General features: G+C 47.3%; 1 protein-coding gene across 1 annotated transcript in view; it reads left to right on the top strand.

Annotated features, from left to right (window-relative positions):
* The first annotated feature begins 6,535 nt into the window (after positions 1-6,535).
* The window catches only part of CES5A (carboxylesterase 5A), a 30,081-nt gene continuing 13,561 nt past the window's right edge, over positions 6,536-23,055 (top strand). Inside the window, exons 1-9 of the mRNA XM_041767073.1 lie at positions 6,536-6,732; positions 7,850-8,054; positions 9,922-10,060; positions 11,603-11,736; positions 14,716-14,869; positions 16,495-16,599; positions 18,413-18,517; positions 19,875-20,015; positions 22,509-22,577. Of these exons, the coding sequence (XP_041623007.1) occupies positions 6,630-6,732; positions 7,850-8,054; positions 9,922-10,060; positions 11,603-11,736; positions 14,716-14,869; positions 16,495-16,599; positions 18,413-18,517; positions 19,875-20,015; positions 22,509-22,577 (1,155 nt within the window). The 5' untranslated portion in view covers positions 6,536-6,629. The remainder of the gene's footprint in view (positions 6,733-7,849; positions 8,055-9,921; positions 10,061-11,602; positions 11,737-14,715; positions 14,870-16,494; positions 16,600-18,412; positions 18,518-19,874; positions 20,016-22,508; positions 22,578-23,055) is intronic.

Here is a 23,055-nt window from a genome sequence, read left to right on the forward strand (position 1 = left end):
GCTGCCAGGACATATTGGCCATGTTATTCAATTAATTCAGTGAGAAAGCCATTTCCTCTTGGAGAAGGAACTATATTTCCTTGCTCCAGCTATGCTGAAACCTGGCTCTCATGACTGACCAGGGGCATTGTATGAAATAGGGTGACCTCGATGAAGAAAACCATTTTCGTGAGAGATACACATCCCAAATCAAGTCTGCTCTCCTCTAGTAGGTAGAAGAAGGCAGCCCCTGCTAGTTTGGAGAGTTTAGGAGATTCTGAGTGTCCATGGTTCTCAAATGCATCCATCCAAATGTCTCCATCCCATGTCTCTGGGTCCTAATCATCTTACCTAGGGGCTGACTTTAGCATAAAGAACTCTTCCACGACTACACATTCAACCTCCTCTGGAGCTCTCTGACTCTTATTGTTAAATCCTGGGTCTCATCTCACTGTGGTTCAAGGAGATAAAGTTATCTTTAAAAGCTGCCAGGAAGCCTTCTAATTTTCACTCTGTGTTGATAGCTGATTGTCATTTTTTTTTCAAGGTTTCCAAGGCAGTTAATGAAATCCAGCCAACACCATTGCCCTTATAGTTACCATCTATACCTTAGAGAGGCTGGGGTTAAGGCATATTTCACTGGTGCCCCTCTAGCTGGACCACATCCCAGCCCACCCCTGAGAATCTTTGCCACGTGATCCTGTCTGAATAGTGAGTGATCCAGTTATGGAATCCTGCTAGCAGTCTACTTTCTAGGTCTCCTTCTGGTGCTTACTCATTTAGATTGTTTCCCTGAGAGCAGGGCTTGGGGCAGGGAGAGGAGGGAGAAAAGACAAGATAGGTGGTATTACTGAGACTGCTGCTGTAAGCAACCATTTTTCTAGAACCTTCTGCTTCCTGAGCAGCACATAGAATGCCTCCAGAAGCTGGAGCGTGTATCTCCCAGGTCTCATGCTCCCTTTCTTGAGGATTACTCCTGTGTTACTCTAATTCAATCTTGCTTAAACAAAGTCTTAGGGGATAATTGTGTTGGGGAGAAGGCCCTGGGGCAGACAACAGAAAGTCATGTGGCCTACCCATGCTTCAGGTGGTTTGCAGTCAGTGCAAGGTGAGGCTGAGCCTGCACAGAACTGTCCACTGCCGCTGTGATGTAAAGCAGAAATGGGCTGAGATTCTGTGACCAGGAGACAAGCAACGTCAACATGGTCATTACCATCATCATCATTTGTGACCAAACCAGCCATCCAACTGGGATGGAACATTGTAAATAGTATAATAGAAACATCAACAAAGTGCCTAGGAGGAAAGGAGAAAATGATTCTAGCACCTGAGAATAAGTAGGTCTGCATGAAGGAGATGGTATTTCTGTACAGGTCTTTCTTCTTGAAAGACCTGTAGAGTTTTACCAGGTGAAGAAGTCAAGGCAAAACATTCCAGGAAAGGAAAATGTGATGGGAACACAGTGATGAGGGTGTAGTGATGTGGCTAGAGGGATGGGATATAATGACGGGAGTTCAGTAAGGGGCTTTAGGGATGGGGTGCAGTGATGGGAGCTCAGTTATAGGTGTGCAGCAATGGGGCTAGAAGGATGGGGTTTCAGTGATGGGAGCACAGTGATGGGGGTGCAGTGATGTGGGTGCACCAACGGAGTTCAGTGAGGCATTCATCTGGCAAGGCAGGATGGAGCAGGATGGGAAAAGATCTAAACATCCTGTTGAAGTGTTTGAGTTGAACATCAGAGTGAGGTGGGTTTGAAGAAAGGTCATTGGAAGGAAGCTCTAGGGTGCCCAGCTCTGGACCCCTGTTGAGGTAGAGGGACATTTCCCAGTTACCTGAGCCCATCCTCAGAGCATCCTCCCTTTGTTCTGTCCACCTGCAGGCCAGTCTCCACCCTGAGGCCACTGGCAGCAGGGTAGATAAGCCTATGTTCTAAGCCAAAGCCAAGCCTCAGATTGAGGTCCTCTCTCATTCTGATTTCTCCCTCAGGGTTTCAGCAGAGCAGTCTCAGAGAACAGAGAGAGCTCATCACAGAGACCTCATCTGTATCTTGGGGGCCCTCCAGGCCACTGGTCTGCACTACTGATGGGAACAGCAAGGTCCAAGGAGGTGATGTCAGGTGGTTCCTCGGCTTCCTAGAAGATTAGATGATCTTTAATGGCCCAAAAACTGCAGAAGTCAGCCCATGCTCCCTGACCTTCCTGTTGCTCCTCATTCCCGCTCCTTCTCCCAAAATGACAAAGACTGCAGCTTGGAGGCAGAAGTCTGGGCTCAAGTCCCAGATGTGCTGGCTCCTCAACCCTGTGGTATCTGACGATTCATCCTACCTTGCAGAGTGTCCTCCTCTGCAAAATAAGAATAATGGCATTAAATAAGGTAATGGCTGCAAAACGTTCAGTCCAGGCTGTGATACCTACAAAGCAGTCAGTGAATGAAAGCTAGTATCATTATTTCCTGCCATGTCAGTTTCCCAGAGTTGGGGGTCTGTCCATTAGGGGACACCTGAGATAAGCAGAAGTGGCACCTTGAAGAGCAAATACCAGATAAGCACTTAGAAGTCACACCCTCCACAGTTCTCTTTCAGGGCTCAGTTTGTAGACCCAGTCTGGCCATAGTGTGTTTCTTATATGTATCTATAACACTTACTAATTTTTCTTTTTAACCAGGAGAGAACATTTCCCCCACCCTACTCCACTGCCATGGTTAATGGATGATATTTACATGGAGCTCCTCTGGTAAACCCAGCCCTACTCAATAATTTAAAGTCTCTTTAAGTAACATAAGCTTTCTCAAATAAATGCACAGCCTCTCAGATTTACTTCCCATCCTCTCCAAGATGATGTCTGGGTGCATGAATTGGAGGAAGCTTCTATGACCGTATCAGTAGAAGGGTAGTGGGAACCTAGACTCACTTGCAAAGTTCCTAGCATTGTTGGGCTGTCTGCAGCAACTTCCCTGTGCACTGGGTTCCTGGGAGGATGATGAATTCTAACATGATGAGCTCATGGTCTATCCTGTTGCCTTGGTCAAAGCCCATGGATCTTTCCTTGGGGACTCAGTGCCCCCACTTCGGCTCTGTCCAGCAGTCAGCACCATGCTTCACCCAGGTCAAGTTGTGGTTCCACTTTGTCCTCAAGCCCAGGAAGCACCTCTGTGGGTCCCCTGACCTCCTTCCTATTCAGCTCCCAACCATAGTCCCAATTACTTCTGAATTCCCTTCAAGGGCATGTTTGTGGCCTTCCCAAGGAATAGCTGATTCAGGCTAAGCAGGAGCATCACCTGAGATCTCTCTTGCCCAACCCCCTTCCACATGGTTGTGACTGCCACAGGCTGGTTTAGGGATTTGGGGGACCCCTGTGGCAGTCTCCTCCTGGAGAACCACGGCTGCCTTCAGCTCCTCTGTCTAGCACACCTCCCACTTTGGGACTTCAGTCTAAGAGGGGGATTCAGTTCACCTTGTATCACTCCCCGATTCTCTACTGCTGTTCCCTTCTCCTTTCCAAGATCCATGGTGCAGGAGAGGGCAGATTCTCCACTCTGTCCTATTTTGGGGTCCTCTATACCATACCCTACAGCTTTACTCTAATGGTTGCTAGAGGTGGGGGGAGGTTTTTTGCAGTATAGACAAGAGGTTTACTCTTTTCAAAACACTACCTCCATTGCATTTGATATATAAAAATTTCTTGATCATGGACAGTGTCTTTTATTTTTTATTTTATTTATTTTATTTTTTTAATTTTTATTTATTTATGATAGTCACAGAGAGAGAGAGAGAGAGGCAGAGACACAGGCAGAGGGAGAAGCAGGCTCCATGCACCGGGAACCCGACGTGGGATTCGATCCCGGGTCTCCAGGATCGCGCCCTGGGCCAAAGGCAGGCGCCAAACCGCTGCGCCACCCAGGGATCCCTGGACAGTGTCTTTTAAAGGTCAATTTAAAGAAAAATTTCGAGTAAGTTGATAATCAGAGTAGTAGTGGGAATGTAGTTTCACCACCAAACAGTGAAGCTACAAGGTCAATGGCTGGGTTTAGGGAAACAGCAGGACCCATGGAAGAAACTGTGGTAGATACATAAATGGAAAAAACCTTTAGTGTCGAGGAGGAAGGCAATCATATTCATAGCTAATTAGGAAGCAAGGGGGGACCAGAAAAGCCAAGTTCTAAGGAGTTCAGGAGAATCAGGAAAGGTTGTTGGAAGAGGTGGCTGTTGAATTGGGCCTTAAAAGAAGCTGAAGAAAACATTGGCACATATGGGGGAGGGGAATAAACAAGAAGAGTACATGTGAAGGCATGTTAAACAATGTTGAATGAGTTAATGGTGTACAGAATTTGTATTGTTTCTGATAGAGTTATAGGGCAGGGAGAAACTTTCTGGTGGCAACTAAGGAGGGCCAGAGTGGAGAGACAGTCTAGGTCTCAAGGTTGTAGACAAAATAGATATTGCAGACATTGGTTGGCAGGGCCCATGATGATGCCATTTTGAGCTGGCAAAGCTTGTGCCTTCAGGGCCACTTACTTGCCCTGCCAGCAATCTTCTCTCTCTTCTCGGAAACTTGTCTGACTCTCCACCCTGCTCTGAGTTCTTCTGGCCCTATCAGCAGTTCTGGAAACTTCATTCATGCTTGGGTCTCTGGAATTTACAATCTTAAAATGTCTGCACAGGTATTATCAGAAGATGGGAACAGAGGCCCAGAGGAAAGAAAGGATTTGTTCAGGGACACCCTTGATTCTGAGGAAGAATCGAGATAGAACCTGGATCTATCTCGATAGATCCATGGTCTCAAGGCCATGGGCAAGAGCATGCAGCTGCTTAGGGCAGCCATGCCAGGAATGGACTGCTGGGAAAGGCAGGAAAACAAGTTGCCTTTGTTTTGATAGCCCTTTGTTTTAAGGGCTTTGATGTTGAAAAAGCAGTAACTGCTTGAACCTAGCAGCACCCCAACATGTCTATTCACATGCATTGGGATTTTGGTATGCTCAATATTTAACCTATACCAGGAAAGTCTGCAGGGCATGCTGCAAACATTTTAGAAATTCCCACCCCATCCCCCATTCATCTCCTGGGATTTGTGGTCACCTCAAAGGTGGGCAGTCTGAACATCTAGACTTCTGATACAGGCAATCACTTTCTCCCTTACTCCTCATCGTCATACCTAGGGACTGCTGTCCACAGCTGCTCACTAGGTTTCAGGGGGCAGTTCAAGGTGTTTTCAAGGCTCCATTTGAACCAGAAGTGATTTTTGCTGAATTAAGAATCAAACCTGCAGGAAGGACTTCACCCAAGTCCTATTTCCATAATTCCTGGCACTGTTGGTACACATCAGAAAGGGCCCTGGAGTTGGGGAGAAGGATATTTACTGGAAGACTTCTTTTTTTTTTTTTAATTTTTATTTATTTATGATAGTCACAGAGAGAGAGAGAGAGGCAGAGACATAGGCAGAGGGAGAAGCAGGCTCCATGCACCGGGAGCCCGATGTGGGATTCGATCCCGGGTCTCCAGGATCGCGCCCTGGGCCAAAGGCAGGCGCCAAACCGCTGCGCCACCCAGGGATCCCTACTGGAAGACTTCTAATCCAGAGATTTACAGAGCACCTGCTTTTAGCAAAATACATCCAGCATCCCCTTGCTCTGACCTTTAGGAAGCCTTTCCCTACCTGTTGTGCAGACTTCTGTATCCAGCAGGCACATAATACCTACTCATGACAACCCTGCCTCTCTCAGGTGGTGACTACTTTGGGAAACCTGTGCATTAGATTGATGCTTTGCAAGCCCACCATTGATGTTGCTCAAGTCCTGCCCCCATGTCTCCAGGGAGACAGACCTGAAGGACACAATTTCAAGTATCCCAGATAATTCTGATTCTACCCACCTGGCCCCAAGCACTTGGAAAGCCTCACCCTTTACCCCGAGGGCGATGTGGACCCTGCTGGAAGCAGGATGGTGATGCTCCTGGGTCCTGTGGTGGATCTTCTATGATCCACCAGAGTGCTAAGGACAGGCTCCAACAGAACTGTGTATAGTTACTTCACCTCTTTGGACTTGTCTCTTAATATTTACACGAGGGGGCTAGGTCTAGATCAGAACTGCAAACAACTGAAGCCAGTGGAAATAGTGCATTGGGCTCATATCATGATTTTTAAAAATTGAAGCCACATATAAAAATGGAGAGATATCACTGACTTCTTGTTTGGTGTATCTACATTGTCACAAGGCAAATGTGTACTGGAGTTGAGAAGTCATTGCCCCTTAAAAACAGGACGTGTGCTGTCCTGTGTTCCACAGTCTCCACCACAGCCTGTTGAGCTCTCCCAACCAGCTTCATCCACTGCTTCTTTGCTGCCTTCCTGGCCCCTCCAGGCATTGGAGTTTAGGTCTTTGACTTACCTGATCCCAAATGTCCCTTCTATTTGTTCCAGCCCGCACGCCCAGAGCCTACCACGTTATCCTTCCCCAGCCCACAAGTTAATCATCAGCTTCTCCTTATGTAAATCAGAACAGGAAAGTCTTGCTTGGCCAATTCCTCCAAAAATCTTGGTCCGATGCCTTTCTTCACCAGCCCTGTGTCCTGTGCCTGCCTGCTCACCATTTGTCTGCTAACAGGAAGCCCTTTCTTGCCCCTGACCGAAGCTCTCTGAGGCCAGCTGCGGCCGTGGATGTTCAGGGAGTTCAGGCAGGCCAGTCGGATGAGCGGGGAGTGGGGGCATCTGGGCCAGACTCTGATCTGGGCTGTTTGGGTCCTTGCAGCAGCCACCGAGGGTGAGACACCCAGTGGGAGAGGAGGGCCCTCAGAAGATGGGGTAGGGGGATTTCCTTACCCTGAAGGATTTTCCATTAGTGCAAACATATTTCTCAGGGGTCTGAAGGCTCGTGAAAGGCCACATAGTAACCTCAGGGCACCTGACCAATATCCTGGTGTTACGGAAAGCCAACCCTCCAGAGTCTCCTTTGTGGGTGTGGGTAAAGCACAGAAGACCCCACTTCTGTCTGTGGGTTGCTCACACCTTGTCAGAGCCTGGAGAGCCCTCTGTCCCAAGCCCTGGGGAGGGGCATAGGACGGAGCCCATGCTTTGTACTACTGCCTTCCTGCACAGGACTTACACTAGTAAAATGATATTACAGCAGGTAGCACCAAGACAGCTGAGTCCTACTAAGTAAATAGCTGGGCAGTGACCTTCTCGACACTCTATATTCTATGTTGAAAATGAGAAGTTTGCACTTTCGGTTTCCCAAAATGTCATTCTCATAGCCCTAGAGGTGGATGAGCTGATGTCGGGTGGGATCTACGTGAGAACTTTTTATTTTCATTGATGTATATTTTCATGTGTATTTAAAAAGATATACCTAACTCCTCAAAAGCACAATTCCATAGATGTTATTGCTAAGGATTCCTCTAGATAAGATTTTTAAAGTTTATTTAAATTTTGTTGTAAGAAAAATTAAAAAGCTAATAGTCGTATAGGGTATGCACAGACATGACAGCAAATGTGCTGGTAGGTGTGAAAATGACTCCAGGCCAGATGACTCTGGGGTCCTAGGATCTGCAGAGCCTGGCATTGATCAGTTCTAGAGTAAAGGAAATCCATGCTGCAGAGTGGGGGGAGGGGTTACTTGTTCCCCAAGATGACCACGGAAGATTTTGTGCCTTGATGCTATGCTCCTAGGAGAAACTAAGTCGGTGCTCTGATGCGAGTGGCTTCTAAGGCAATCTTAAAGGAAGCAGTGGGCAAGGGTTCCTTGACAGGTAGTCTAGATACTTCCTATTGCCCAGCCTCTGGGCCAAGAAAGAGTGCCCCCACTGAGGGGAGCCCCTAGTTGGGCTCATTCTAATTCTCTACCTAGCCAGCCCCTGATTCCTCCCTATGTGTTCCTTCAGGGCCAGCTGCTGATGCACCGGTGAGGAGCACCAGGCTGGGATGGGTCCGGGGCAAGCAAGCCACTGTGCTGGGAAGCACCATGCCTGTGAACGTGTTCCTCGGGATCCCCTTTGCTGCGCCCCCTCTAGGACCCCTGCGATTTAAGAGACCCAAGCCTGCATTGCTCTGGAATGACTCACGAGATGCCACGTCCTATCCTAAATTGTAAGAGCAGGTTCGGTCCCATGGTGCAATGTGACCTGGGCGTGGGGGCAGAGCACTGAGGGGGAATCAAAGTCATGCAGCTCCCTGGGCAAGGTGGGGGCCCCAAGGAGGAGGAAGAAGAGGACTGCGGAAGTAGACGAGGCTTCTGTAATAGCATGGCTCCCCAGCTGGCTGACAGGCGGGATCCCCATGGTGGTGTTCAGAGCATGCACATTCCTTGGGCTCCCTTCTTGGACTTCCTGAGTCAAAATCTCCAGAGCTGGGCCCAGGAAACTGGGTTCACTGAAAGGTGACTAGGGATTTGAGGGCCCATCAGATTTGGGAACAACTGTTAGATGGACTGACTGCATCTTTGTCTAGGTGTTTCCGTGTCACCACCCCCCCCCCCCCGCCCCGCCATGTGTCCTGGGTCAGGGGCTCCCAGTCACTGCAAATTTCTAAGCTGAGGTGGATGAATCATGTTGAGGACTTGAACATAGGTTGGGAGGTGAGACTTGAAAATCCCCAAGAATCTTCTGATGCTCAGATTCTGTGAAGTCCTCAGGTTGGGCCACACTGGTTCTTGGTTCTTAGCTTTGGGGTCCCAGGCAGAAGGAGTACCCTGGTGCCAGGAAGCTCCCTAAGTCAGAGAAGCAGACCCCCTGTGGCCCAGGGAGCAAGAACACTAGGCTGAAACTCCTCTGTTCCTTCCTTCATGCATTCATTCAACTAGTTTCCATCGAGAACCAACTCAGTCACTGCCTCTCTGTGAGGCCTTGGGGGACACATAATGGGCTGGTCACAGCTGCCCTGAAGGAACCTATAGGCTGGTGGGGGTTGCAGGGGCATACATAATAACAAAAATTAAGATACAGAGTGACAAGGGCAACCTTGTTGAGAAGGAACCACCTAGTCTAACCTTGGGGGCTTTGCTGAAAGCAGTGAGGGCTTGATTGCTCATAAACTACATACAAAGGGGCAAAAAGGTATAAGCACTTGTCAGGAGGTAGATTTGCAGTGATGGTTTCCCACTGTGTAAGCTGTAAACTCTTCTATTAAAAAAAATAACAGTAATTGAGCACTTAGTATGTTAGGAATCACATATGTTAGTCTCAATCTTATTGTGTCACAGGCTCAGTGCTAGGGGCTCTGAGGTACTGAGGTGACTACAACAGCTTTTAGTTGCTCACATTTGAGTTGGGGAAGATGGTAACTCATGTACAAGCCTAGGAGAACTTCTAGGAAAGAACACAAAATATGTAGGTGTTTCTAAAGAGCTGCAGTCTAACTGGAGAAATCTCAGGAGGCTTCTTGGAGGAGGTGGGACCTGGAGTAGATCTGAAAGAAAGGGAAGAACATGAGCAAACAGATATGAGGAGACAGCAGTCTGGGCATAGGGACAAGCTTGAGCAAAGCCTTGGATACAGGAATCTCCCTGCACATCTACCTCCACTGGCTCCTCGTGGAAAGGCCCAGGAATGTCCTTGTGGGGGGCAGAAAAGAGAGCTGCTAGAGCAAAGCTCTTGATATGCAGCCCAGAGTCTTGAGTGCCCTAGTTTGGGGAATTGCTGAGCCATGTTGAATCTTTATGTGTATGTCTGAATTGGGGTAGTGGCTGTAGGCATGAGTGGGTGCTGGAAGTTAATGGTGCAATTATTCTGCACAACGTACTTTCCTACCCAAAAACCAGATCCAAAAGGATTATAGTTTGTTTCTTTGTGCCATATGCCATCTGGGGAGATGATTAGACTTTATACCAATAGCTCCCATATGCCTCCTCTGCTCAGACACAGGAGACCACCAGGCCTCCCTGCAATCACAAGACCCAGCCCCTCCCAGGCAACTTTGCTGACAGCAACTCTGAAGATCTCTTTTTCCTTCCTCCAAGGTGCCTCCAGAACTCAGTGTGGCTGCTCTCAGATCAACGCTTTCTCAAGGTGCATTACCCCAATTTGGAAGTGTCCGAAGACTGCCTGTACCTTAACATCTACGCACCAGCCCACGCGAACACCGGCTCCAAGCTCCCCGTAAGGCTGCCTGCCATGCCAGGAACTCCAGCTTGCAGGTTGTTGGCCTGGGACCCAGGCAGAGTAGCTGCTTGTCTAGAATCAAACCTACACCCTGTTGGGTAAAAGGGACGCATCAATAACTCTTCAAAAAAGTTAGCTAATGACGGATTCTCTTTATCTTCCTTCCTGATTGCTTTTTTGTTGGCAGTGACTTGACCTTTGATTTTTATTTTGTTTTGTTTTCCCCTTCTGTTGACTATTTAATGGTCTGTAAACCTGTAGAAAGACACTGCTTAAAAGGACCCTGATTTTCTGTTTGCTTGTTTGTTGGGGAAATCCTTTTCTAAAGAGGATAATTTCATCCTCCATTTTTTCTGTTGGCAATGAGGACAGGTAATAATATTCAGTATTTCACTTAAGAATGTAAAATATCTCTGTATAAGTGAATGGGAAAGGTGCTAATTTTTAACTACACCCTCCCGTTATCCTCTTTCCCATGTGCCACTGCAATGGGAAACTGTTGGATGGTAGCAATATATACTGAGCACTGACTATGTGCCAGGCACAGGTGGGTAAGGATTATTGGACCCAAAGTACAGATTAAGAAGATGAGGCACAGGGATTACATGACTCATTCACATTGTACACAACAGTAAGTGGCAGGTCCGGTGCTTTGTCTGGTCCTTCTTTTTTCTCAGTGTCTTTATCCTCTTTTCCTGCCCCAAGTGTTGTAGTCCCTAATATGGCCTTAAAAAAAGAGAAGGGCCCTTGGGTGGCACAGTGGGTTAAGCATCAGACTCCTGGTTTCTGCTCAGGTCATGATCTCAGGGCTGTGAAATTGGGCTCCATGCTCAGACTTAAGACTCTCTCTCACTCTGCCCCTCCCCACCCACACACACTCTGTCTCACTAAAATAAACAAATCTTTAAAAAAAGAGAGAATGGAAAGAATTTTTAAATAAGTATATCAATCCTGATAGTACCATGTGAGTATTTTATGTTCCCCAGTCCCAATTTCTTTAATCAATATAGTAAAGTTTTCACACTTCTCTTCCCTTTTATCTCTCCTCACTTCTCTTCTCTCTGTAGGTAGGGGAAAGAGTTAAGTTAAAACAGCCAAAGTGCTCTCCTACATGGCTTACAATGATTTCCAGCTTCCTGTGGGTCACAAGTTCAGTGATATTTAGTTAATACTTTCTGAGCACTCGAAATTGTTCTAAGAACTTTAGATGTGGGATCTTCTTTAAATCTCATACTAACCCATAAGTATGATACCTTCATTCTTCACATCTTACAGATGAGAAAAACGAACCTCAGAGAGGTTAAGTAATCTACCCAACACAGCTCACGAGTGGCAGAGCTGGGAATCAAACCCAGACACTCAGATGCCAGAGCCCATATGCCTATTCCTGGGCTTTCTTCAAAAGACAAAACCTCTGATACTACTTAGTAAAGAAAGTGAGACACTTATATTTCCCTCAAGAAAGAAGGTCTCAAAATGCATGGGGAGGGGATGTGAATGGCTGGCACATTGACTGGAAAGTTCCTTTCCCCTCTGCAGGTCATGGTGTGGTTCCCTGGAGGTGCCTTTGAGACTGGCTCAGCCTCCATCTTCGATGGGTCCGCCCTGGCTGCCTATGAGGATGTGCTGATTGTGACAACCCAGTACCGGCTAGGAATATTTGGTTTCTTCAAGTGAGTATCCCCAAGTGATTGACACTCTGAGTCCTCAAGGCACAGCTGTGCAACAGCCATAGGGGATTCAGTGCCTAGCCACCTAAGCAGGAATGAGCCTTCAGTGACATTGAACAAATATGACCCAAATGAGTTAGGTAATTTTTGCAGCTGTAACAGATAAATACCTAAGTCTTAGGTCTAAGCCACATTGGTGGCTTAAAACAAAAATCCCTTTCTCACTCAAATAAGGTCTAGTTGAGTGATCCTGACTTACAGAGATCTTTCTCCATGGTCAATCAGGGACCCGGGATCTTTCCATCTTGTGGCTCTGCCCTTCTTAAGGGACCTAACCCTCTGCATTTGGCCAGCAGATGGACAAACTACAGAGGTCATGAAAGGGAGGTCTTTCTGGGTCAGTCTGAAGGTGGTGTTCAACATTCTTATTCATATGTCATTGGCAGAGCTCAGCCACATGGCCACACCCAGCCACCCAAAGGGAGGTGGAGAAATGTAGCCCTGAGGTGTGCCCTGGAATTTGAGGAAGCAGGATGGGTGAGCAGTTATAGGGCCCCATGTCAAGGCTTCTTGGATGCTCACCTGAGAGTAATCACTCCATTGTGCTGGCTTCCCTCTCTGTGGTAATATCCAACATGGAACAGGCACTCACTAGGAGCCAGGCATGGTGCTGTGCACTTGCCATATGTTATTTCAACCCGCCCCCAGAGTAATCCTATAAGAAACGTATTGTTGTTATTCCCATCTTGCAGTTGAAAAGTGGAAACACAGCGGGGGTGGAGGGGGGTGAGGGAGGCAACTTCCCAGAGCTCTCAGAGCAGAGCTTGACAACTTCTATTGTCCTACTTAGAACATAGCAGACTCTGAGCCCTGACCCGGGGGCAGTGTGAGCCAAGAGGAGCAGTGTTATGGGGGAGATAATACAGGCACACAAGTGTCCATGCTACTGGGCAAGATGTGATTAATGCTCTGAGGGTGCAAGGCAGTGGGGCTGTACACACAGAGAAGGGAGCTGTAAGCAATCAGGGAGGCTTCATGAGAATGGCGGCATTCTAATTGCACCTCCAAAACGAGGTTGGGTTTGAGAGGAGAGGTTGGAGAAGAGTATACTTGGCAAAGGCGCCACCAGAGCAAAAGCTAGGACATTGGAAGGAGATGAATCTACATGTGGGCAGGCCTGGGACAACACTTGCAAGCTGTGCTTTGGGCCTGTGGCACTGGGCTGGGGGTCTGGGGCCTCAGTGGAGGTAGGGAGGGTGGAGAGGAGATAGATTACACTTTCAGCTGCTCAGTTCATTGGGACTCTGCATAAGATTTGTCTGCTAGAAAGGTTTCCAAAAACTGTTCATAAAATACAGGTTCTAGTAGGCAGGAAGGTGAGGATATGGCAGGAGATGGGTGTGGAAAGGCTCTGAATGCCAGGTCATGCATGGAGGCTGAGGGACCAAGTGGTGCCCTTCTCAGGGCAGCGTATCAGGAAGGTCACTCCAGAGCAGCTGGAGGATGGACTGGGGCTGCCCGGGCTGCAGTGGAGGAGTCTGGTCAGGAGGCTACTGCACAGTCTTGATGCCGGCCACGGGGATAAAGCGGGGTGGTAGTTGAATAACCAGAGCAATTGTTAACACCTACACAGCCTTACGGTGTGCCTGCACAGTCAGTCTTCACAACCACATGTGAAGCAGGCACCAGCCGTGTTTTAGACATGAGACACTGATGGGAAGCCAGTTAAGTGACTTGCCCAAGGTCACCCATACCGTAAGTGATCAGATTGTGAATCTGGATAAATAGAAATGGAGGAATAGGAAACAAGGTGAAAGCCACAATGGGATGGAGGTGGAATCGGCAGGCCGTGGCTCCTGGGCAGACATGAGGCAGTTGGGAGAGAAGCAGGCATCGTGGACAGGTGCAGGGAAGCAGCCTGAGGAGCCATGTGGGGCGGGTGGATGGAGCAGAGTAGAATGTGGTCCCAGGGCTACTCACATATGCTGTGCACCACATAGGTGTTTTGATCTAGATATTTCTTGGATTCGTACTTATTTTGTCTTGCTTTCCCCATTAATTGTCTGCCTACCTGGGAAAGATGCTATTCTGCAGGGGCCACAACTTGCAGGCATGGTTAGGGGCTTGGACTCTGGGGCCAGACAGGTTGGGTTTGACTTCCAGCCCCGAAACTTTTTAGCTCTTGGGCAAGAGGTTTAACTTCTCTGTGCCTCAGTTTCCTGTCTGTGACAGGACCGTGTGTTGGGCAGTATCCTTAGGGCATGCTCATAGATTTCTTGGAGGGGAAACAAAGCCACTGCCAAGGCACTTCCCAGCAGGGAGGGTGCCTGGGGCAGTGGAATAAACTTCCCGGTCTCTCAGTAGCCCACCCTCTAAGCCCCGGGCCAGTGGCTCCCACTGACTGCCCATAGCTGGAAGCCTGGGTGATGCACTTCAAAGGTGTCAGCCTTTTGGGAGAGGGCAGAAAAGGGTGCAGAGAGGACCCAGAGGAGTAAAGGAGAAAAACCAGCACCACCTACCTCACATGCTGGAAAAATCACAGGAGCATCGACCTTAAAGTCCTTAGGACAGTGTCATGCACGATGCTGCCACTGCACTGTTATTAGCATTGTTACTCACGGAGTCATTCACTGGAACCTCTAGACCCAGGAGGCCTTGCTCCTTGGTGCAGACTGACTCTCTGGAATCCATGGATTCAGGGCAGCCTATGAATACCCTCAAATTGCACGTGTAAGACTGTGCCTTTTTCTGGGATACGTAACTTTCATCAGACTGTCACATACAAAAACAAAAACAAATCCCAGGAGGATGAGAAACAAGCCCAGTTCTCCTCAATGCCCTGTGCCTCCGACCTTCCACCCTTCACCGCCAGCAGGAGTGGTGATGCCCTGACACCCACGCATGGCCTCCACCTTGAGTTCCTCGAGCTTCGGGAAACAAATAGAAGTCCATTGAGTATTCTCATCCTGCCTCTTGCCCCAGCACAGGGGACCAGCACGCTCCAGGGAACTGGGCCTTCCTGGACCAGTTGGCCGCCTTAACCTGGGTCCAGGAGAATATCGAGTTCTTCGGGGGGGACCCACACTCTGTGACCATCTTTGGCGAGTCAGCAGGAGCCATAAGTGTTTCCGGCCTTGTGAGTTCTTCTCTTTGGGGGCTTGAACCAACCTCAGTGGGGGAGCTCACAAAAACGAGGACCATGAATCACTTGCAGCTGATTGGTGTTTTCATGTTGAACAAACACTTGTATACACGTCTCCCGCAAGCCTCACATTGTGAGTTAGGAGCTCAGTCTCATTTCGGGGACGAAAGCCATCATGGGGAAGAGTTTAAATAAACTGCCCAAGATCACATAGTAAGTAATAATTTGAAGAAAAACTCTCTTATATTTTTAGGATAGAAGCCCTGTTATCTAATTATCAGGACTGATAATTACTTATTTAATAGAAAAATTCAGCTAAAACATCTAACATTTTATTTCAGCTTCCAACATGAAGTGTACATTTCTCCCTCAGTGGTTTGAGGGTTGACCTGCTGACTGGAGGTCCAATGTGGGCTCTCTGGCATACACCACCCACCCGACTCATTGTCCTCTAATAGCAGCTTTAGCTTCTTTACAGCAAGCATGAACTGAAGGTGCCTGCATTGTAGTCTGTGAATGTGGTGCACTCATGGAATGCTCTGCTGCCTCCCCCCATATTTTATTCTTACCTCGTTCACACCAAATTAATTAATACAGCTGTCTTTTTAACAATTTTATTTATTTATTCATGAGAGACATAGAGAGAGGCAGAGACACAGGCAGAGGGAGAAGCAGGCTCTGTGGGGAGCCTGATGCAGGACTCGATCCTAGGACCCTGGGATCATGCCCTGAGCCAAAGGCAGACGCTCAACCACTGAGCCACCCAGGTGTCCTAATACAACCGGATTTTTCAGCTACTTGCTTTTATCAAAGGTTTCTTTCCCCAAGCATAATTTTGTTTTTCTTTTTACACGCATACTTCATTGGTTCCCATGATATTTCATTGAGTAGCTCATCACAATAGCAAGTGTAACTAACAAAACAAGTTTGAAAGCAAGTGCACCTGACTCATGGCCACAAACTGGTGGGAATAGAAACACGTAGTGGGTTAGAGAACAGCCCACTGGCTCTGAATGGTTGGCATCTCCTGGGCCTCAGCTAATCCATTAATCACAGAAGTGGGTTAAGAGAGCTTCTGCTGTATAGCACTTGACAATATATTAGATATTTTAATATCTTCAAAATAACTCAATAAGATGAATTATAGTATCAAGTTTTACATGTATGATAACAGCCACCAATGCCTGAGTGTGTGCTATTTGACCAGACATTGTACAAAGCCTTCTATATTTGTTACTTCTGCTCTACACAACAATTCTGTGACATGGGCTCCTTTTTTCTTTCCAGTTTTACAGGGAGTAAATCGATGCTCAGAAATAGAGCGCAACCTTCCTGAGGTTCTCCAGTTAGGAAGTAAAGGAGCTAGCATTCACACACTAGAATGCTTGACCTCAAAGTTCCTGAGGAGCCTGGGGCCCAGGAAATTAAATAACTTGCCCAAAACTTCATGGCTAGTCCTTGAATCCCCAAACCAGGGCTTTTTTTTTTTTTTAAATAAGCAGAGCGCTTTTAAGGAGACTTCCTGGGAAGGTTTCTTTAAGGAAGGATGGGTGGTGTGTGTGGTGGATGGGTGGGGTCCCCTGCATAACTTTTCCTGGCCTCCTATGTTCTCTTTCCAGATACTGTCCCCCATGGCCAGTGGCTTATTCCACAAAGCCATCATGGAGAGTGGGGTGGCCATCATCCCTTTCCTGCGGGCCCCCGATGATGAGAGGAATGAAGATGTAGGTACATTGTTAATACCTTGCTAGCTTCCTCTACTTGGCCAGGGGAGAATGTGGTCAGGTGTTGATAGACCATGTGCTTAGCCATTGCAATGTGTCAGACTCTGTGGCCCTGCTGCATTGCCTGAGGCCAAAAAATCCGGTGCTGGCCAAGGTGGATCTTAGTGCTCTGTGGAAGGCCTGGTTCAATAAGAAGTAGGTCTTAAATGAAATATGCTGGTGAGCGTGAATATGTGTGTGTGTGTGTGTACATGAGTGTGTATGTGATAGTTCTTACCTCTTATTCACTATCCTTCACCTGAGATATATAACTCAGTCCCCTGTGTCATATGCAGCTCATCTCCTGTACATACTCCATTCCACCTAGAATACTATGTTAAGAAAGAGTCTGAGGCTGTTTCCAGTTCAATAGGAAAGAACACTGTAACCGATTCATGTTACCTGGCATGAGACTGTGAGGGGGCGGTGAGGCATGTACCCCAGACTTTTGTCATCTGTCATCTTGTTTTAGTGCTCTACCAGACAGTGAGGACCTGGAGACCAAGGTCTTTAGATCTTTCATGTCCTAGCATAGTGCCTAGTGTCTAGTAGGTGACTGCCAATGTTTGCTGAATGAATGAGTTAACAAATGAGCTGATTCAGTCAATGAATATTAGCACAGGGCTGTGGAGCCATCTCCTGGGGACTGTATATTTAAGTGAGACATTTAAGTGTCTAAACACCTTATAGACAATAACAGTGTACACCAAGAGCAGAGACATAGAGTTATAATATTGTGAAGATACCTGCAATACAACGAGAATATTGATTTGGAGAATACCATATATCATCTTCTGGTTTGCACACATACTTACTCATTTAGTACACATATATTGAGTATCCCTTGTCTTCCCAGCTATGTTAGGACCTGTGGGTTTATAAATGGAGACAGGCCACACTGACTTGAGAAGACCATCTTTTTATGACAAGGCTTTTTAACCTGGAGTCCATGAAAAGTCTGGGACGTGGTCCTCGGGTTCCTACGGTTGTATGCGGATTCTGTGGGTTTGTGAGTTTTTACAGGGAGATGCTTTGTAGCTTTTATTGGATTCCCAGAGCATTCATGACTCCCGGACACTTAAGGACCAGAGCTTCAAGGGATAAGCTCCCAAGGAAAGTTCAATGACCAGGCAAGACAGTGTTTAGGGAAAGGCTAGGAAAAGAAGGTGGGAATCCTTGAGGTGCCTGGAAATCAGAGGGAGGAGTTCATGAAAGGACATCTCAGAGGAGGTGGGGATGAGTGGAATTGGTGGGAGACAGGCAAAGATGTTTGGAGTATTCTAGCCTGCAGTGAAGCTGGGGCTTACCAGAGCTGACAAGCTAAGACTGAGCTAGAGCCATGCCTTACCTGACAGTTAAGTCATGCTTACAAAGGTGCTCCTCACTCTTGGGGCTCCTGAGTTGGGCTTCTGGGCTCAGTGGGGCCCAGTGTTAATGGAGCCAACAACCTAGGACTGGTGTCTCCATGACCAGGAAGCTTGACTTTATTCCAGAGCCACAGGCTGACCTACCACTTCCTCCAGTTCTGGCAGTTGCTACAGATGGCAAGGAGGGTCAGGCAGGAGAGCAAAGAGGTCCAGTGCCAGCCTATCCTTAATATGTACCTCCTGTTACGTATATGTGGGAGCAGGAAGGGGTAGCAGCCTTCATATGTAAGGAACCAGCCTATGGCTGGATCAAGGATTCTTTCAAATTTTCTTTTTCTTTCTTTCTTTTTTTTTTTTTTTGGCGGCTTTCAGTGCTGTGCTCTGACTCAGTCCTTCTCTGGAAATAGTTGCAGGTGATTGCACGTATATGTGGTTGCAATGTATCAGACTCCGTAGCTCTGCTGCAGTGCCTGAGGGCAAAATCCTCCGAGGAGTTGTTGGACATCAACAAGGTGAAGAGGGGCAGGAGGGTTTGGGGCAGGGTGGTGCTTTGAACGAGTGGTAGACAAATCCCACCACTCTCTTCACTTACTTTGATCTGGGACTTGGAAAGATGGAGGTTGGGATTCATTGTCATGGCTGTAAAAACACAGGGTTGAACCTATAGAACCCTGATAGGTAATTTAAGGGACTTGATGGGCCAGGGGTGCTGCTTAGCCTAGTGAAGGTCCAGGAAAATACAAAGGTCATCTCTAAGTCACTGGGAAGAGGGGCCTGTTCCACATGCTGCCAGAAGCTAAATTCAATGTTAAAAAAGTGGGAATTCTGTTAGGAAGCCATTTTGGCTTGGTATAACCAAGGATTTTCTAAAAATTCAGTTGTCTGCAAAAGGGCCAGCTCATGAGAAGGTAGTGAGACACCCACCTCTGTAAGTATACAAGCAGAGTCAAGACGGCTGCTGACAAATTTCAGTCACTAGATGATTCATTGGACCAAATGAGCTTTTACGTCCCTTCCAATCTTGAGAGCTTCCAGTGGTCCTTGGAAGCACGAGGTTGTTATCGGTCAGATTCCAACATTTGTTAAAGAGTTATTTGACATGGATGAAGGGTTTGCTATGAGCTGTGCTGAAGTCTGGGAGCTGGTTACAAAGTCTTTGAGCCGATGTAGTGTCAAATAGGTCTTCTGTGTGTTCCCTTCCACCCCTGCTCCTAAAAAGAGACCCGAAAAAAACCATGGACAGAGCCAGGTGTTGCTTCCTGAGACGCAAGAAATATCCAGCCAGATCAAAGGCACAATGCTAAGGACATCTCAGGAAGATGCTCACACCAGCCCCCACTACTCTGGCCACCCCTATTCCCCTACCACTCAGTTCACCACAATGCCCATAGCATTTGGCCAGTGGTTCTCAAAATTGAGCTTGCTTCAGAATCACCTGGAGGGCTTGTCAAAACAAGTTGGCTGGGCTGCACCCCCAGAGTTTCAAATTCAGTAGTCCCGGGCTGGGGCTTGAGAATTTATTTCTAACAATTCCCAGGTAATATGCTGATCCTGCTGGTCCAGGACCCATACCTCAAGAACCACTGTTGTAGGCTACTGCTTTTCTTAGGTAGATACTAATTATTATTATTATCCTCATTTAGTAGATAAGGAATCTAAGGCAGGAAGCTGAGTCCCTTTACCCCAAGTAAGTGGCAGGGCTGGTCAGGCAGTATTCGTGCCTTGGGAGAGGCCAGATATGGCTTATTTTTCCTTTCGTAATGCAGTTTGACCACTGCTGGAGCAGGTTGGCTCCGCTGGGCTAGGGGTTCAGGGCCAGCAGATTTTGTGAACAGAAACAGATACTGATTTTTCTCTTCCTTATTTCAGAAAACCAAGTCTTTCACTCGAGTGGTTGATGGTTTTTTCTTTCCTGATGAGCCTCTAGACCTATTGACTGAGAAAACATTTAATTCAATTCCTTCTGTCATCGGAGTCAATAACCACGAGTGTGGCTTCCTGCTGCCCATGGTAAGAATCCAGCTGTCCTTCCTGCCCCTCCGTCAGCACCAAGGCAGCTGTGTGCTTCCAAGCTGAGTCCTCCCATCCAGGCAGCCAAGCGCTGTGAGGGAGCCCAGCATCCAAGGACACAGGGATGTCCTTTCTTCTTACTGAAGGGGGGTAACTGAGGATTGGGGCAGCCATAGCCAGTGTCCGCCCTGCTCCTTGTATAAGGTTTATGGGGAAAGAAACAACCGTATGAAAAGGTAAGAGAGGATGGGGTCCATTTGAGCTTTGTTCAAAACATTATGAATGATTGTCTCAAATTAGCACAGTTACGACTTTGAAGATGAAATTCATGCAGGTTTGGAAAATTTCAGGCCTTTACATTTTCATGTCCAGCCTCACTTCTGGCATTTTGACTTCCAAGAGGGCTCCCTAGGCTTGTCCAAGTTGCAAACTTACTGAATCGCTTTATTCACTCAACAAGCATGAATGGAATGTTTACCACATACTCTACACTCTTGCAAACACTGTTCATGAGTAAACAAGTCACAGGGCTCCAGCTTTGTGCCCGCTCACATCCTACTGGGGAGAGCAGACGAAGTGCGAGGTTGAATAGATGGTTTCAGGAAGGGGCAAGTGCTAAGAAGGACATAAACTGGTAAGAGACGGTCTTCAGGGAGGAGAAGGCTCCTCTGGAAAGCTCCTCTGAGGAGGGATTGTTTGTGCTCAGGCCAAATGCTGAGAAGGAGCCAGGATTCCTTGACTTTACCATTTCAGAAGACCCTCCTGATTTGAAATAAACTTTTCATCTGTTCTCAGAAGAGTGGGTTGCTCAAATTCATAATATCATCATGGCTCAATTATAGAGAACAACCTCCTCCTTTTAAGCTGAGGGAGATGAAGTAATGAAATACAGAGGTTTGTCAGGGATCAAGACTAGTTTGTGCTGTTTGGAACCATAATGCTGAGGTCCCCGGGCTGTCAAAGGCACATTCTGGCATGCTGAATTTGACCTACAGAGCAATGTTTTTTGGGGAAGTGGGAGCAGGGATCTTTCTCCTCATGTTGTAAATGAGGCAACTGAGTCACAGATTGTGACTTACTTAAGAGTAAGGCCCTTCGGTGCTTCTGGGTGTCAAGTGTATGCCATTGGTGCAACAGCTTGCAAACGGGCATTATTAATCCTTTCAGCTAAAGGAACTTAGCCTCAGAAAGGCTAAAGTTCCTTTCCAAAGCCTCCCAGCTGGGGGAAGAAACTGTGGTGTAGAATTTTTTTTCATGCATTTAGACTCTCTCATCAAATGTTGCATTCTCTGTTAGCCTGCTGCGTGACCTTAAGTGAACTGCCCAACCTCTCTGAACCTTTTATTCCTTAATCTGTGAAATAGGGCTGAGCTTACTACCTGCTTCACAAATACACATCAAATAGGTTGGCATAAAAAAAACAACAAATAGTTTGGCATATAGTTAGTGCTCGGTAAATGTTAGATGTTGGAATCATTCAAGTGGCACAATGGGATTTTGTGCCCGGGTATGCATAGCTCAAGTGCTTGGATCAGTGCTGTTATTTCATGTGACCTTGCAATGACACCCACTGCTGGTCGTTGGAGACCAAGGGTAATCCTCCAAAAACAAATCTCAGCTCCTGAACATATAGGGAGGTTCTTGGTAGTTGAAATATACTTGTGAGTAAATTGAATGACTCTGGAGTTTCCCTCAGATTCCAAGAGACAGAGATGTTTAAATATTTACCCTAGCAATTTATTATCCCAAGATTCTCAGCAGAAAATGTCAAGGGGAAATTCATTTGACAAGTGAAGAGAATTTCTACCCTCTCATATTTTTAAGCTGTAGTACTGGCCAGGGAGGGGTCAGTTAGCAAATAGTTACCCGTGGCTCTTACTAAAAGACACCCTGTACCGAGCAGAGCAGTGTTTCTTAACCCCAGCCTTGCCACCTCGCTGGCTGTTGGCAAACTGCTGGCATCTCAGAGGCCCTGTTTGCAAAGATCTCTAGAAAGAGAGAGTAAATCACTAGTTTCAAGGTGTTCTGGCCTCTCTTTGAAGGCTTGCACGTGGCCACCTTCTCTCTGTGTCCCCACGTTGTCTTTTCTCTGTGCATGCATCCCCGGTGTCCCTCTGTGTGTCAGAATTTCCTCTTCATAGAAGGCCACCAGTCAGATTGGGTGAGGGCCCAGCTAATGTCCTCTTTTTCATTTAATCACTTCTTGACAAAAACCTACCTTCAATTCGGGAATGTGATGGGGGCATGTGAGCTCATAACATGGCCTTTCCACAGAGCAGCCCCTCAGACCCCACAAGACCATAGGTATGGCAGGGAGTGGTTGCATTTTAGCAAGTGTGGGAAGAAGAAACATCATTGCTTCACCAACCCAGAAGCTACTCCTATTGCCCCCAACCTCTCTTCTCAAAGGCAGGCGCTTGGGCCCTCATAGAGACTGCTTTCCCTCCTGGTGAACTAAGGTGCTCACAGGGGATGCCCTATATCTCTCCACAGAAGGAGTTTCCGGAGATCCTTGGAGGCTCCAACAAGTCTCTCGCCCTGCACTTGATCCACAGAGTCCTGGTAAGTGAGCATGGGCAACTGTGATTTTTTTCAGAGAGTCATCTGTCTAACCTCCTTGGGTCACACTCTGGAGTAGGGACTGGGGCTATAGATATTCCCTGTTCACTCATTCAGTGAATCTTTGCTAAGTAGAGTTCTGCAATCGCTTATTCACAATATCAAAATCCAAGAAGTTCTGAAAATCAGCCCACAGGGCAGCCACATCTGCCCTAGCCCATATGTAGTCATTGGTCCTACTGTTCCCAATCATTTCATTCATCCCACTACTCATGTACTTCTCTGCGAACATGGTAAAGCAGGGTCTGGTGTGGCCACCCCCAAAGCATGTGACCTGTGCAGCCTCAGTACTGAATTATCTATCTACAGTCTAAGAAGTTCTAAATTCTGAAACACACTAGGGACTAGGGACCCATATTCACTATATGCCAGCCAGGCACTGTATTAAGTTCTAGCAAGACCAAGACCATTACTCAATCAT

Source organism: Vulpes lagopus, chromosome 8, assembly GCF_018345385.1.
Source record: "Vulpes lagopus strain Blue_001 chromosome 8, ASM1834538v1, whole genome shotgun sequence".
Classification (NCBI taxonomy): Eukaryota; Metazoa; Chordata; class Mammalia; order Carnivora; family Canidae; genus Vulpes; species Vulpes lagopus.